The 16,025-nt window shown below is 42.0% G+C and overlaps 2 protein-coding genes and 1 long non-coding RNA gene across 5 annotated transcripts in view; 2 read left to right on the top strand and 1 right to left on the bottom strand.

Annotated features, from left to right (window-relative positions):
* The first annotated feature begins 2,402 nt into the window (after window positions 1-2,402).
* Window positions 2,403-10,572, top strand: angptl6 (angiopoietin-like 6). 2 transcript variants are annotated; one of them, XM_046032354.1, is made up of 7 exons: window positions 2,403-5,988; window positions 6,403-6,900; window positions 6,992-7,126; window positions 7,215-7,419; window positions 8,309-8,502; window positions 9,740-10,010; window positions 10,096-10,572. In XM_046032354.1, exons 2-7 carry the CDS (start codon window positions 6,430-6,432, stop codon window positions 10,278-10,280), a joined length of 1,461 nt encoding a protein of 486 aa, XP_045888310.1. In that variant the 5' UTR covers window positions 2,403-5,988; window positions 6,403-6,429; the 3' UTR covers window positions 10,281-10,572. The 2 variants fall into 2 exon arrangements, with proteins under 2 accessions (XP_045888310.1, XP_045888319.1); XM_046032363.1 differs by having other exon boundaries at window positions 2,494-2,531; window positions 5,714-6,900.
* On the bottom strand, window positions 5,752-15,348 carry LOC123958770. Of its 2 annotated transcripts, XR_006822156.1 has the most exons (4): window positions 15,117-15,348; window positions 14,180-14,334; window positions 9,135-9,205; window positions 8,762-8,879 (listed from the first exon to the last, which is right to left on the bottom strand). It is a non-coding gene; the product is annotated as an uncharacterized LOC123958770 (long non-coding RNA). The 2 variants fall into 2 exon arrangements; XR_006822157.1 differs by lacking the exons at window positions 8,762-8,879; window positions 9,135-9,205 and adding an exon at window positions 5,752-6,762.
* LOC123958727 (hemicentin-1-like) overlaps window positions 10,730-16,025 on the top strand; it is a 23,426-nt gene continuing 18,130 nt past the window's right edge. The window contains exons 1-3 of the mRNA XM_046032303.1: window positions 10,730-10,988; window positions 14,197-14,463; window positions 15,128-15,451. Of these exons, the coding sequence (XP_045888259.1) occupies window positions 10,937-10,988; window positions 14,197-14,463; window positions 15,128-15,451 (643 nt within the window). The 5' untranslated portion in view covers window positions 10,730-10,936. The remainder of the gene's footprint in view (window positions 10,989-14,196; window positions 14,464-15,127; window positions 15,452-16,025) is intronic.

The following is a 16,025-nucleotide window of genomic DNA, read 5'->3' as shown; positions in this document are numbered from 1 at the left end:
CACTGCATCCAGTTCCTGCTGTTGGTGAACCATTTGAGCATGTCATTGTGGATTGTGTTGGTCCCTTGCCTAGAACTAAGTCAGGGAACCAGTTTCTGCTAACTGTGATGTGCGTGTCCACCCGTTTTCCTGAGGCTGTGCCCTTAAGAAAAATTACCGCTCCCGCCATCATGAAAGCTCTCACAAAATTCTTCACCACCTTTGGACTGCCGAAAGTTGTACAAACCGACCAAGGTACCAACTTCCTTTCCAAGACTTTCCGTCAGACCTTGCAAGCACTGGGAATTTCACACTCTGTTTCTAGCGCTTATCACCCGGAATCACAAGGTGCGCTTGAGCGTTGGCACCAGACGCTCAAGTCCGCGTTGAAGAAATTCTGCTATGACACGTCCAGGCAACCCCTCCGTTTCCTTGGTTTGTGGCGGGGCTGAACCTGATGATGGCTTAGCAGGGCTCGATGAAGGTCACCAGGGTGGTAGGTTGCCCAATTCAAAGCTCTTGTCTAGCCTAGAGGCACATTTGTCCTACCTCCCCCGAGACAACGTGATGATATAATGGTGTTGATAACCTCTCATCTCCCTCTGTTTAGCGATGTGCTATCCCAGACCACTGTACTGCGTCACGATATCGACGTTGGGACAGCTGCCCCCATAAAGCAGCATGCATATCGTTGTCCGCTGGCTAAGAGAGAAATGATGAAAGAGGAAGTTGATTACATGGTACGAAATGGGTTAGCCCGACCCAGCTGTAGCCCATGGAGTTCGCCATGTTTACTTACTCCTAAGTCCGACGGTACACCACGTTTCTGCACAGACTTTCGTAAGGTAAATGCAGTGACCGTCCCAGACTCGTTCCCGTTGCCCAGGATGGAGGACTGCATAGATAGTATTGGTCCCGCGGAGTACATCACTAAGCTAGACCTGCTAAAGGGGTACTGGCAGATGCCATTAACCCCTCGTGCATCCGATATCTCTGCGTTTGTTACCCCAGATAACTTCATGCAGTACGCTGTTATGGCCTTCAGAATGAGGAATGCGCCTGCAACATTCCAACAAATGATGCATATGGTATTGGGGACTGTCCCAAACTGCAATGTTTACTTAGACGATGTGGTAGTGTACTCAGCCGACTGGGCTGGTCACCTGTCTACTTTGGCTGCGGTGTTCCAGAGGTTAGCAGCAGCGTCACTGACACTAAACTTGGCTAAGTGTGAGTTTGGAAAGGCCACGGTGACATACTTGGGTAAAGAGGTAGGCCACGGCCAGGTCTGTCCTGTTAACGCCAAGGTTTCTGCTGTGTTAACCTACCCAGCCCCCGCGACCAGACGTGAACTCCGTCGTTTCCTTGGTATGGCTGGATATTACAGGTGTTTTTGTAGGAACTTATCAGTAGTTGTCACCCCCCTGACTAGCTTATGTAGTCCCACAGTCCCGTTTGTGTGGACAGATGAGTGTCAACATGCTTTTGAGGCGGTGAAATCTCTCCTTTGTTGTGCCCCTGGCCGCACCTAACCTCTCTCTCCCCTTTAAGCTCGAGGTTGACGCAAGTGCCACCGGCGCTGGAGCTGTGCTGTTGCAGGATGGAACAGGAGATGTGTCATCCGGTTAGCTACTTCTCTGTCAAGTTTAAAAAACATCAGCTAAACTACTCCACCATAGAGAAGGAAACCCTCGCATTGCTGCTCGCTCTGCAGCATTTTGAAGTCTATGTTGGTTATAGTCCCTCGCCAGTTGTCTTCACAGATCATAACCCTCTAGTTTTCCTGTCCCGGATGTATAACCACAACCAACGCCTGATGAGGTGGGCTCTGTTGGTGCAGGGTTACAACTTAGAGATCCCGCATAAGAAAGGGGCAGACAACGTAATAGCCGACGCGTTGTCCCGCGGGTGAGATTCCTTAATCTTCTGGGGAAAGATGTTTGAGAGTGGGTGGGAGTGTTTTTTTTTTTTTTTTTTTTTTTTGCCAGGTGGTAGGAAAGATAAAAAAGCAAGTGATAACTGAATTAGTCAAACCCCTAGTTTGATTTTATGGGGGGGAGTGTTACGGCCCTTGAGCCCTGTGTCTGTGTACTGCTGCTCCTCTGTGCTCTGCAGGTCCTGCTCTTCCCCCTTATAATGTTGCAGCCAGGAGGCTAGGGTGCACACCTGTCCCCAGTTTACAATCAGCGGGAGCGCAGGAGCCGGTATAAGGAGCAGAGAGCAGGCAGACTGGGTGTGGAGTGCAGACGGCATGGAGAGCTGGGTGAAACTACAGTGCAGCAAGTGATAAGTCTGAACCTTGTGGTGGGGTTCACTCCCTCAGTGGAGGGAGGTGAAATTCGTTATTGTATCCTGTGTTTTCTCATTTGTGGCATTTGTGGGCGTTTTTGGGAAGTCGTTTTTTGTAGACCCTCCCTGAGGGTACCTTAGCTTTTTTTCCCTCATTGTAAATAAAACGCTGTATGTCCTGTAAAATCTGTCTCCTGGCTTCCTTCAACCTGGAATGATTCTATTGTCACTAACCTCCTCATCCCCTGGATATTCCACTGGAGGTTCGTAACAGTGTCATTTTTAACATATTTAATAGCTGTATTTTCCACCTGAAATGTAGGGCAGTAGATTTTAACTGAACACCAGAAAACAATGGACATTACAACTTGATGATCACTTGTTGCAGTTCTTCCCAGTGAGAGGGCCAGCAAACACAAGTAATAAGAATTACACTCCACCTTTATCTCTAACTAGTGCTGAGGAAGGCACAATATCCCACTGAAACTTAAGGTAAAACTTTCCAATATCTCCAAAAAAATAAGAACAGCTATAATCTAGCATCCCAATGGCAGTGTTGAGGTAGTTACTCAAAAAATGCAATGGATTACACATTAGGCCTACTAGTTACTTTTTTAAAGTAATGCCTTACTTTACTAGATTACTCACTGCTAATATTTACATTACTTTTGGATCACTGCGTAACATCTCCTGTGATGCCCAATAACAACATATAGGCTAGTTATACCTCATATATGCTCAGATCAACACAAATCCTTATTACAATGAGGACATGCGATTTCTCTTTTATGCTATTTAATACTACAAAGTGACAACAGAGTTATGAACATCAGCCAGACATTTGTCAAGACAAGAACAAGGCTAGAGTACAGACTGTGATTCTTACTGCTGAATCATTAATAGCTGCAAGCATGTAAGGCTGAGGCTGACAGTGAAAGAATCCGGCATGTATGTCTTATTATAATTATTAGGCTATTATATGTAGCCATTTTGCTAGGTTTACGACCGCTTGACACAACGGCTGCGGCTGTGTTTGCGACCTGACCTTTCTTTTTCTCCGTGAGAGGGAAGAATTTAGAAAGTTGCGTGGCGCTGCAGAGACCCCTCAGCTGCAGTAGTGCATTTATTATGCTTAATTTTCATCCATCCAGAGAGAACGATCACGAACCGTTCATAGCGCTTAGCGACACAACCCGTACCGGAGAAGGAGAGGGGCGGTGGAGCGTTCAAGGCCAGGAGATCGCGGAGCGACCGGCCCGCCGCGGAGGTCAGTCATCGTTCCCTCTGGCTGGATGAAGTCTGACGCTCCGCATGATTCATGATGATGGAGAAGTAGGCTACAGAGATTAATGTCAATAAAGCATGCTGTCAACCCAAAATATCACAAATCATGCTTTTCACCCTGGCTCCCCGTATTTCGCACCCGGGGGTCTCTCAAATCGTTTGTCAGACAACCCATTCCTCCTCGGAGTCAGCACAAGACTACCCAGGCTAAAGAGCCTCGCCACAGGCGCAGTAGAGGGTATCGCATGTCCTTTCGTGAAACAATGTGAAGTAATACCTCCACCCCATGAAAGACGTCTTTGGCAGCTCTGCAGTTTCTGCGTCCTCATGAACTGGCGCTCAAGTCAAAATGAGGTCGGAAAAGTGTTACGCAAACAATCATGAAAAGGGACGTTTGATTTATTTTTCTTCTCCCTTTATGCGGATAGTTCAAGAACCAGCAAGTAACGCGATGATTTTGTTATTAGTAACTGTAATGTGATTACTGAATTTATCAACAGTAATGCGTTACAGACAAAAGTAATCTGATTACAGTATTGCGTTACCCCCAACACTGCCCAATGGTGAAGTACTTCTGTTATGCTGCATACCTTCACAGTTCCCACTCGTTGTTCAAAGCCTCCATATTATTATAGACTTATTAAGTCTACTTTTCTATTTTTTCTTAAATCCACACTTACCTTCAAGAAAGAAGGCACACCTTTTTGGCAAAATATACATGCAGTAATTCATTAGTTTGTTTATTTTTTGTACACATTATTTAATTTGTTTATTTTTACATTACCCACATAATATAATTGTTACATATAAAATAATTTTTGCTACAAGATCTAGTCAATGAGAGAGAAAAAGAGTTGTCTCTAGAAACAGTATCCGAGAGTGGCAACAGAGCAGAGTGTGGCCTGGAACATAAAACCCTGAAATTATTAGTTTTAGAGAACAGGAGGAATTGAAACCACAAGGCAACACTGTCAGATGATATTGAATGGAAAAGTTTCCACTTCATCACTGAAGACTCTTTGACATGTCTGTAGTTCTGTCAGTAGCAGATAAGTAGGACAAGACATCATATCAAAGATACTCACTGAAAATGCTCTTTTGTGAACTGTGCCTTTCAAAATCCAAATCTGACCCCACAGTTTAGTGTCTAAGTGGTATCACTCATAAGGTGCATAACCTATTACACCGCATTGACTTATTTGATTCTGTGATGTTAGAGGGTGAAGTGTGAAAACAACTGGGTTGATACTGACATTTGAAGTATTAGTGCTCTGCAGATCTTAACACCACAGACCACAGGATATGATGTAACACAAGATGTGCATGCCAACTCCAAACTGTGATAACATTTAAAGTTAAAAATAAAACTGTGTGTTTTCTTTTCTTTTTTTTGGTCTTTGCTATCTGATTGCTCCATTGGCCACCACCTTAAACCTGCTGCTGGTTGCTTATTGGGTGTGACTATCAGTGTGACTATCAGTGTAACCTGAGTGTAACCGGTGAATCCTCCAACTCACAACATTTGATGCATGAAATGGTTTTAAAAAAAAGAGTCTGCTATGTGTTGTGGAAATTTGTAAGCATTTAGAGTTCTTGATCTCTCCAAAAAATGAAAGTTGAAACGGAAAATTGCAAGATCGTACAGATGACAAGCCTAGTGATGGAAACCAAAACAGATAAAAGATAAAGCCATGTAAATGTTTTGTGTTGTCAGGATGACACAGAAGACTGTTAGTTCCTACAGCTCTAAGGCTGATGTAATGTTGTCTTCTGTTTCTAGTTTCTCAAATGTGAAAATTTGATGCTTTTCTTTGTCATATATGACAGTTAATTGATAGCTTTGGATATTGGACTGTTAAAAAACAAGGCATTTGAAGATGTCAGCTTGGGCTCTGGGCATTTTTCATTATTTAATTTTTATACATTTTTTTTTAGACAAATTGATTAATCAGTGAATAGAGAAAAATAATTGGTTCATCGTTAATGAAAATAACTGTTATTTGTTAACCACTGAATACCGGTATAAGTTCAGCTCCTTATGGGACAGAGTCTGTGGCAGGATAGCAGGTTGATGGCAGAGGGAGGAGACATCCCGGCAAACAACAAGTAGTGGGAGGCGGCGTCATTTGGATAGTTTATAATTATTTGTCGTCTGCTTCAGAGATCCTGAGACAGAACCTCCGGGGGGAGCAGAGGTAGTCTAGCAACTGGCAAAGCTTGGGCGCCATTCTGTTTCTCTGCCTTCATCTTCACTTCATCATTTACGGAGGGCCACAGATGACTTTTGGAAGAAGCGGCTCGTTTCACGTGACTCTTCAAATGATCATTGAACATTTGATTTTTAAAATGCATTTTATTTGACATCTGTGCATCCTGGGAGCTGCAGCTACACACAGAGGAGGACAAAGACGTCCTTAACACTTTTCAGCTGCTGCGGTGAGTCCTGAACTGTGAGTGTTCACATGTCTTGTCAGTATGATCCACTATTGTTTTTTATTCAGAAGTGTAGACATACACAATTGGTACCAGTGTTTGATGTGTTGAGATTTTGTGGTCAGATGTCAGTATTGACCTTTGGATTCATTTGTTTATGATGTTGACCATGGTTGCTGTGGTTGGAGATGGAGCTAACTGTTGTGTTGACTGAGAGAACGAGGTGTGTTGATTCTGGATGTTGACCTGCCAATAAATTCCAGCCACTTTCACTTTGCAAGGAAACATCTGGTGAACAGTCAAGACCCACATGAATATAAAGTTTATGTCTTAAGTGTTTCTGGATCATTCATTGGTGTAAGTTTTGTGTTGTTATCGCTGTGGTAATTCTAATCATTTCCTTTCCTCTGCTACCAGGGTGTCCTCAGAAGTTTAACAGATTTCATGGAGAAGGCACTAACAGTAGGTCTGACTCTTTTTTTAACACTGTGCGTGGACCTTCCAGAAGCTGGAGGACAGAAGGACAGGACTCATGGCGAGAGCACCCAGAAACGCTCATCACAGTCTTTGGATGCAAAGGCAGGCCGTTGCTCGTACACCTTCATTGTTCCACAGCAAAAACTGACAGGTGCGCTGTGTTTGAACACGCAGTCTGCTACTGCCAACCACTCGGAGGTGGCAGCGCTAAGGGCGGAGCTCAGACGGCAGCAGGAACAGCTGGAGAACCTCCGGAGCCAACTGGAGCAGGAGGGGGCCCTTGCCATGGAGGTGAGAGCTCTGCGCAAAGAGAGTAACAGCATGAATTCTCGCATTGCCCAGCTCTATGCCCAGCTGCTACATGAAGTCATACACAAGAAAGATCAGGCTTTGGAGCAGCGAAGGGTGGAGAACCTCCTGCTTAATGCGACAACACAGGTGAGCAGAGAACTGCTGTCCTTGTTGATGTTTGATTTAGCAAAGCTACATCTTTACTGAATCTTTTTCAAACTGTGGTGGAACATCCCAGGCGCTGCAGGTGTCCAGTAACTACAGGGAGCTGGAGAAGAAATATGGAGCCCTTATGTCCATGATGAGCTCCCAGAACCAGTTTATTGCTCGTCTGGAGAATCAGTGCAAGTGCAGAGACTCTCAGAACTCTCTGGTAGGAAACAAACTGTGGTCATGTTGCAAGTTTGTATTAGGTTCTTACACAGTAAATGAGAATGTTGTTTTTGTGTTGGTCTGGACAGGTGACGACTGAACCACCAAACCAAAGCCAGTCTAACGTGCATCCTAATTACAGCTCTGAAGCCAACCAAATGACCAATGATGTTCAAAGGGACCAAAGTGCTTCTCCGGCACAGCAGGAAAAAAAAGTTAATTCCCTCCTCACCACTACAGCCAACACGCCTACAGATCCTCCTTTCATTAGTTTCCCTGCCACAAAGACTCCAGGTACATCAATGTAAAGCATGTCTTTTAGCAGAACTTGATTAGACTTAAACGTGTGTGTATAAGCGTATCAGCCTTGTGTCACAGAAATTCAGCTGGAAAGATAAGCAGCAGCCGAAAGAGTCACTGACCCGCTGGTAGGAGCCCTATCTCTTTGGGAATGCCTAAACAATGTCAAACACAGCTTGCAGCTCCTATCAGAACAGACACTTTATAATGAAGACACACTTGTGAACTACACCATTTGTTGGCACTTTAAATGACACTGCTGTCATTTACTTGCACAACTGGAATGTTTGAAATTACAAAGTAGAAGATTTGAGCAGTTGCTCCAGTCAGCAGTAGCAAAGTGACTCCACCCTTTTGTGTGACTCTGACTCACCACTAAAAGGTCTGATGAAAGACGACGTTGCCACATCTTCTGCATGTGAGTATGGCCCACAAATACTTGTCAAGGAAGACCATTAGGCATTATCACTTTGTGTGGGAGATTTTCTACCATGTATACATTTTTCCCCCTGTGTAGATTCCTATGTTCATCTTATCACTGTGACATGAGACACTGAACATGTGTTGGGGAAAACATCTTCTTTTCTAACAGCATAAGCTGGAGTTGTTATGTAGTGTTCTTCCTAAAAGTTTGACACGTAAAATAAATCCTCAGAAGCCAGGATCTCTGTTTCAAAGGTTAACTATGAAAAAATAAAAAAATTACAGGTTTATAAGATCCATTCTGTCTTGATTTGGCTCAGTGAGAAAACATCTCATAAACTGGCACGGCATTTTGACTATTAACATTAAAACAATGACAACAAAGAATTCCAACATGTTATATATATTATTATGGCTTCTATACCCTCACGTGGTTGCATATACTTTTCTCCCATCTCAGGGCCGTGGAGGGACTGCCAACATGTGCTTGAATCAGGTGAGACCACCAGTGGGATCTACCTGCTCCGTCCTCAGAGTGCCAACCGCCTCCTGCAGGCCTGGTGTGATCAGAGTCTGGCTCAGGGAGGGTGGACGGTCATTCAGAGGAGACAGGATGGGTCGGTCAACTTCTTCAGGACTTGGGAGCAGTATAAAGTGATTACACACTCACACACACACACCAGTCTACACCCATGCTAGTAGTGCTTTGTGCTAAATGCTAACATCGGCGTGCTAACATGCTCACAATGAAGATGCTTATATTTTAGCAGGTATAACATTTACCATGTTCACCATCTTAATATAGCATGCTAACATTTGATAATTAGCACAAATCTATGGCTGATGGGAATGTCAATAGTTTTGCAGGTATTTGGTCATAAACTAAAGTATTGGACAAAACATTTTTAAATACCAAGAGAAGAGTCAGAAGATCACCAGTCATTCGGCTTCATCCTCTGGGGCACTTAGATGTCTGTACCAATGTTTGTGCCAGTCCATCCAGTAGGTGTTGAAATAGTTTAGTTAGTGTACTAGAAATAAAGTCACGCGATCACCAAATATTAGTAGGAATAGTTAGTTGCTGAAATATGAATGAAATGAATAGTTGCTAAAAATTTAATTGTGGACCAAACTAACATTGCCAATTCTAAAAAAAGAGGACTTCATGCAAGGGAACAACACAAAATGAATACTTTTTCTCAGGTTAAACTGAGACCTTTTAACTGTGTTCTGTGATCGGGCTAATCATCGTCTCATTCATTTGGGTTTTGTCTCTTTGATTTTACCTTAAGGGCAGTACAGAAGAACATGGTCCAAGTTGTCAGGAATCCCCTTTAAACATGCCTCCTCTTCAATACTAAAGTCAACAGCAAACAAAGTGTCAGAGCATCGTTTTGACTTTAGAGCGAGATTAGATTGGCTCATCTCACACTTTCAGCAGATTTTTCTGAGCTGGATTTTTTCATAAATTGCTCTATTGGATCAGGAACAAACGTACCAACTAATGATTAGAATAGTTCAACTAAACGATTAATCGACTTATGATTGCAGCTCCAGAGTGTATATGTGCCTGCAGCATGATGTTCAACAGCTGCCAGAGTATACAGCACACACTGCTGAGAAGGAGTAGAAGGGGTGGCAGGAAAAGAGAGGGATATTTAAAGTAAGAGTGGACATGTGGGAACCTCATAGTCGTGGCAGGAAGGGAGTCTTATCTGTTGTCTCCAGGGGCAGGCATAGTCTGAAAGGTGCTGTGCCATTTCTGGCATTGCCAGTTCTAGAGCCATGTGGCTAGCATAGCAAAAAAAAAAAAAAAAAGGAATTCATATAAGTGAACTGCATAAAATGAAAACTTTTTCTCAGATTAAACTGGTGTGTTTGTGTATTGCAGCAAGGCTTTGGGAACCTGGATGGAGAGTACTGGCTCGGGCTGGAACACCTCTACTGGATGACGAAACAGGCCCAATATAAGCTACGAGTGGATCTGGAGGACTGGCAGGGCCGGCAGGTTTTTGCTGAGTATGACAGCTTCCACCTGGAACCAGAAAGTGACTGGTATCGACTGCGGTTAGGACAATACCATGGCAATGCAGGGGACTCCCTCTCGTGGCACAACAACAAGGCCTTCACCACTCTGGATCGGGACAAGGACAGCTATACAGGTCTGCTTGCCCCTTGGTTTATCAGCTCTCTGCTGGTATTTTGGCCTTTTCTGTTAATAAGCCTGTCCTTCTGTTGTGTCACCAGGTAACTGTGCTCATTACCAGAAAGGAGGCTGGTGGTACCACATGTGTGCCCACTCCAATCTAAATGGTGTGTGGTATCGGGGTGGACACTATCGCAGCCGCTACCAGGATGGCGTCTACTGGGCAGAGTTCCACGGAGGGTCCTATTCTCTCAAACGAGTTTCTATGATGATAAAACCCACATAAAATAGTTGCATTATGAACTTGTGAGAATAAAACATAGTGATGATGATGTAGACATATGTAGAGGGCCTTAAGAACATGTTTTGGTGTTAACCCTGCACAGTGTTGAGCCAGTGTGTCTGTTTAATGAAAAAAAGTTTTACTTGTTGATTAGAGACCAGTCAGAGAGAGATAGTCTGTACATTTGTAAAGACTGTTAGTGTACTGTGAGTGAGTGTCTGTCCTTTGTGTTGTAATTTCCTGACAAAATATTATGTTTTCCAATTTGTAATGTACTTTTTAATAAAATTATGCCAAATTAGATCCTTTATGACAATTTTTAATACTTTAGAAAATGTTAAGATACAATGAACAATTACACAAAATATGGGTGGAGATGAGTATTTCATGTACTGTTGCTCAATGAAGATCTAGACTGTGGCTATGGCATCATAAATCCGCTTTAGAGGGAGTTTCCTGTTCACTTTTGCGTTGAATTTCCCCTTATCTACAGTACCTTCTTATTTTCTCTCTAAGCTTGTGTAACTGTCAGCAGCAGGTCATCATCTTCAGCTCTGAGCCAGGATTCATCATTATCCAGGTATTGAACCTGGACATCCGCTGGACGATCCTGAAACACATCTACCTCCCATCTCCCTCCTCCCACGTGCTGATCAAGCATGCTGCCTCTCAGGATGTTGGGCCACCTAATGTTCATGTTTTTACTGTGTGGTGAGTGCTAATGATGCTCTACAGTAGCTCTGTGTGGGTCTTAAATGTTAAGCAAAGAAGCTAAGAATAAAACATGAAAATACTGGTCATATCTTGCTTGCTTATAGTTTCGATAGCTCCAGGTGTTACTAGATACTTACTACAAAACCAAACGGAAAAATGTATATTAGATAATTGTGTTTTATACAATAATACATTTCTTTTGAGTGTGAGCTGTTAGGTAATAGTTAGGTAATAAATACAAAGGAGATCAAGAAAAAAGGAAATTGTCATGTATGTAGCCGTTGACTTTTTAACAGAATAAAGTGAAACAGATAAAAAAAGGGTTACTTTAAATGTAAATAAAACAAGTGGGACAGGTAGGTTTTATAATTTTTGAGGTGAAAACTTCCTCTATACTGTCGGTGACAGTTTACCACGCTAACTGCATTGAATCTGTTTGCGCAGAGTGCGTGTGTTGGGTGGAGTCCATTTTAAAATAAAAAGTATTATAACAATCTAGCAGACCAAATATAGTCTTGGCACAGCACAGATAGTTTACAGAGTAGGCTAAAGTACTTGAAGTGAATTTCTCTGTTTTTTTTTTTTTTTATAGATATAGTATGAGGTGCTGGATACAATGTTGTGACAGACAGATTTTACTTTAACAATAGAGTATTAATATACTCCTTTCTCTGTTTTATTATTTATTTAAATATGTATTGATTTGTCACCGGGCCGGACAGGGGGCACAAATAGTGAAGGGCGGCACAAACACCGCACAAACAGACACCACAGAGAAAGGACAACACCCTCAAGAGAACGGGGATGGGGACAACAGGAAATTGCAGAAGCAAACACCAATTGTGGAAAGAGGGGACGGAGAAACAAACAAACAAACGAACAAAAACAAATAAATCCCAATAAACTGAGGGAGAAATGAAAAGGAGAAACAGTGCAAAATAAATAAACAACACTGCACAGCCATGAGAGCTGGAACAATTAATTTAAATAATAATAATAATAATAATCCTTATTTGTAGAGCACTTTTCAAAAACAAGTTACAAAGTGCTTTAACAAGTGTAAAGAATAATACAAAAAAACAAGATAAGAGCATGAAAGATTAATATAAAATTAGTAAAATAAAATAAAAGGGATAAAATAAAGTCAAATAAGATCGGGAAAGGCTCTCCTATAAAAGTATGTTTTAAGAAGGGACTTAAAAGAGTTCACTGACTCAGCCGACCTGATTTCCTCGGGCAGGCTGTTCCAGAGCCTCGGGGCCCTGACAGCAAACGCTCTGTCCCCTTTAGATTTCAGTCGAGACTCTGGAACAGACAACAGACCTCTGCCCGAGGATCTCAAGGTACATGCTGGTGCGTATGGGACTAAAAGGTCAGAAATATAACAAGGCGAGAGGCCATGAAGAGCTTTAAAAGTGATCAATAGAATTTTAAAGTCAATTCTAAAACATACTGGGAGCCAGTGTAATGAAGCTAAAATAGGAGTAATGTGGTCATATTTCTTTGTTCTGGTTAAAAGCCTGGCAGCTGAGTTCTGGACAGTCTGGAGTCGATCAATAGATTTTTTGGTTAAACAGGTGAAAAGGCTGTTGCAATAAAATAAGTAACTTAATGAAAAGCATAAAGAATAATTCTACCGGTGACAACCAGGGACAACCTAAATTTGTTTGTGTGTGTGTATGTGTCTGTCTGTATGTGGCTATATGTAAGAGTGTGTCTGTCTGTATGTGGCTATATGTCTGAGTGTGTGTATGTGCATAAGCCTATTATAGAATATAGTTGTTAGTGAGAGTGGGACGCCAAAACCGCGCTGTACCGACCCCAGCGACAGGAAGGCAAGAACCCCAGTTGCCAGTAGGGGTGGAAGAAAAAAAAAAGACTCCCAGACGCACCGCAACGCGAATGCGAAGACCCTGATCCGACCAAAAAAAATGGCCAAAAATCGGCCATCCAGTTTGGAATACAAAAGGTGGAACACGCAGAAGCGCTGCACACTGACCGACCGCAGCGTGCACACAACAGACCAGTGCTCCCCCCGCACCCGAAACACCACCGCCGTGGAAGGAACAAAAAAACCACTAAAACGCCACACAATAATCAACATCAATGTGCAAGCGACAACCCTAACCCACACATCATGCGAGCATGGTGAAATCCAAACCCCCCGCAGCCCCGTGTATCCCACGTGCAACAACAGTGGGCGAGCATCAGAACACGACGGCGAAAGCCAGTGTAGAAAAACACCTGCAGCAAGTCCCAATAAAAGTCCGCTGTCCCACCAAAACCCTGAAAATTGAAGGCTGACAGCGTCAGCTAACAATCGACGATCGCCCTACAGTCGCACCGCAGCCTCCTGAACAGCAAACGAATCAACCCGTGAGGTTCCCAGAGACCCACATGAAGCGTAAAGGACCAACCCAATGCCGACGGAATGCAAAAGGTGGAACCCGCAGAAGCGCAGCACCCTGATCGACCGCGGCGCGCACACAACATCAAGATACATCGACAATCGTACTGCAGTTTTACTTTTTGAAATCCCAAAAGAAGAAGTCTATCTCAAGAGACTATCCCACTACAGGTTAAATCAGAAATCTTATCTTCATTTTTAGCATTACTATATATAGGGGGATCATATTTGTTACTTAGTGTTTACAATTTTCTCAAATAGACCAGGTGCAGTTTATCTTTCAGTTATAATACCTACATGTATGTGTCAGTGCTGATCTTATTACTGGAAGCATGACAGCACGCCATGAGCTAGAATTGTATTGTATTGTAAGGGTTTTGCAACTATATAAATACATAAATAATTAAATAAAATGTATTTATTTCCCTGCAGCAAGTTACACTCTGGGTAAATTAAAGTATATAATAAAATACAACTATAAAAACATACATGTGTGAATAAATCAACAAGTAAATAAAATAATATGAGTGTAAATTTAAAGATCTAATATTCATATATTTAATGTCCAATTTAATTTGTGGTTTATTTTATTTATGGTGAAAATTCTATTACAAATTTATTTATTTATTTAAGTATTTGATTATATACATTAATGTTCATTTATTTACCCTCCATTAACCCTTAAAACCATCCATAGCATTAAACCTTAAAAGTTACATCCATTAGCTATCTGAGCCACAGGTATAGTAAAGTCTGCTTTTAATGTGCAATAAAAACATACCATTTGTCTATCCACAGATGCAGAAAATATGTGCCCAATTGAGCTCGATCCTCCTGTGGTTATAGGAGAATATGGACGTTCAGTCTTGGTAAACTGCTCCAGCGCAACTTATGATCATGATGGGATATACTGGATCCAGACTGGAAAACCACAGCCTGAAATGGAATTAGAACATAATTTTGTCAACTGGCCTATTTCACTGTCAGACTGGGATGTAACGGCTGAGTGCAAAATACGGCTGCCGTTCCAGACATGCAGCAAAGAACTTGAACTCATTGTATACAGTAAGTTTAATTTCAAAGGAATATTACAGACCAGAAAACATATAAAAAACATAATCCTCGTAAATCCACATAAATCCAATATCTCATTTTGTTTGGAATCCATAGATGGTCAACATCTTTAATAATACATTTTATTTATAGGTGTTATCTGAACACTCAAGGTAACCTCACAAAACATAATAAAACAGTAAAGCAATAAATCGATAATTTTAACTATAATTACAAAGCATAAAATCAGGGTACATAACAATTGGAAACAAAGATTGCTGTGACCTGATAAATAGTGATCACGTGGGATATGCCAGTTTAAAAAGATGTGTTTTCAGGCGGGATTTACAAATGGAAAGCGAGTCAATGTTACAGATGTTTGGTGGATGAGAGTTCCAGAGACGAGGGGCAGAGCGGCTGAAGGCTCTGAACCCCATGGTGGTCAAACGAGGTACAGTGAGGTAAATAGAAGAAGAAGACCTAAGAGTACGGGTGGGTGTGTTAATAGGAAGGAGGTCAGTGAGGTACAGAGGAGCGAGCATATCTTTCTTACTTCCTAACCTTTATTTAACAAGGAAGTCACATTGAGATTTAAACCTTATTAACAAGTGAGACGTAGACTAGGGATATTATAATGTATTTTTCTCCTAAAAATTTTCCCTTACTTTATTTACAGAGACTCCAGATATTGTGTCAGCCTCTGCCAGGAATCCTGGTCCGATGGTGGAGGGCACAGACTTCCTGCTGGAATGTGACATCATCAATGTGGCTCCTGTGCAGAAGCTCAAAGTGAAGTGGTACAGAGGAAATGAAACTGTGCTCACAGAAATGTTTAACGACACCACAGTGGCCCCAGTCAATGTGTCTTCCATCTTGAGAGTCACTCCTGTGAGAGATTACAACGCATCAATTTTCAGATGTGAGGCTGAGCTGCACTTCGGACCAAAAGGGCCAGAGCTCACCCCTACATCCTCATTGCCTTACATTGCGGTTGTGCATTGTGAGTTTTCCACTTAACTATTTATTGTTGTATTTTTTAACTTGATAAACAACCCACTGCTTAAATAATTTTAGTACTAATTTATGCTGATCTTTATAGATAAGCCACAGATCCAAGCTTGTCCAGAGCATTACACTGGTGTGGAGAATGAGTTCCGTATAGACATGTTGTCCTGTCATGCTGATGGGAAACCTGCACCCACTGTTCAGTGGTACTATCAGGGAGAACCGATCAATGCATCTGAGCCCCTCACCAGGACTCACTCTGGAAAGTACACAGCTGAATTTGAAAATTACCTTGGCAAGAGCAACACTTCTGTTGATATCACAATTGAATGTGAGTGCATCAGACTTGCTAAATTGTACATTTCATTACAATATAGATAAACATAATATTTTACAAGAGAGCCATGCACCGTATTTAAGTGTGAAATGAGTTTATATTTCTTTTGCCATTATTTATTCTATTAAGTATTTTGTTCACAGATAGCCCTTCGTTTACCTGTAATGATAGATATGAGGTTGAAGAGCATGGTAAACTCCAAACTGACTGTGAACCAAAGGGAATTCCTAAG

Source organism: Micropterus dolomieu, linkage group LG02, assembly GCF_021292245.1.
Source record: "Micropterus dolomieu isolate WLL.071019.BEF.003 ecotype Adirondacks linkage group LG02, ASM2129224v1, whole genome shotgun sequence".
In the NCBI taxonomy this organism is placed as follows: Eukaryota; Metazoa; Chordata; class Actinopteri; order Centrarchiformes; family Centrarchidae; genus Micropterus; species Micropterus dolomieu.
The sequence above is the reverse complement of the archived record's forward strand: the minus strand, read 5'-3'. Positions and strand labels throughout refer to the sequence as shown.

Excerpts from the sequence above, each read along its gene's own strand:
- angptl6 (XM_046032354.1), top strand. The coding sequence starts at position 6,430 with ATGGAGAAGGCACTAACAGTAGGTCTGACTCTTTTTTTAACACTGTGC. Across the intron at positions 7,127-7,214 it reads GAGACTCTCAGAACTCTCTG|GTGACGACTGAACCACCAAA; the intron begins GTAGGAAACAAA and ends TGGTCTGGACAG. Across the intron at positions 10,011-10,095 it reads GGACAAGGACAGCTATACAG|GTAACTGTGCTCATTACCAG; the intron begins GTCTGCTTGCCC and ends TTGTGTCACCAG.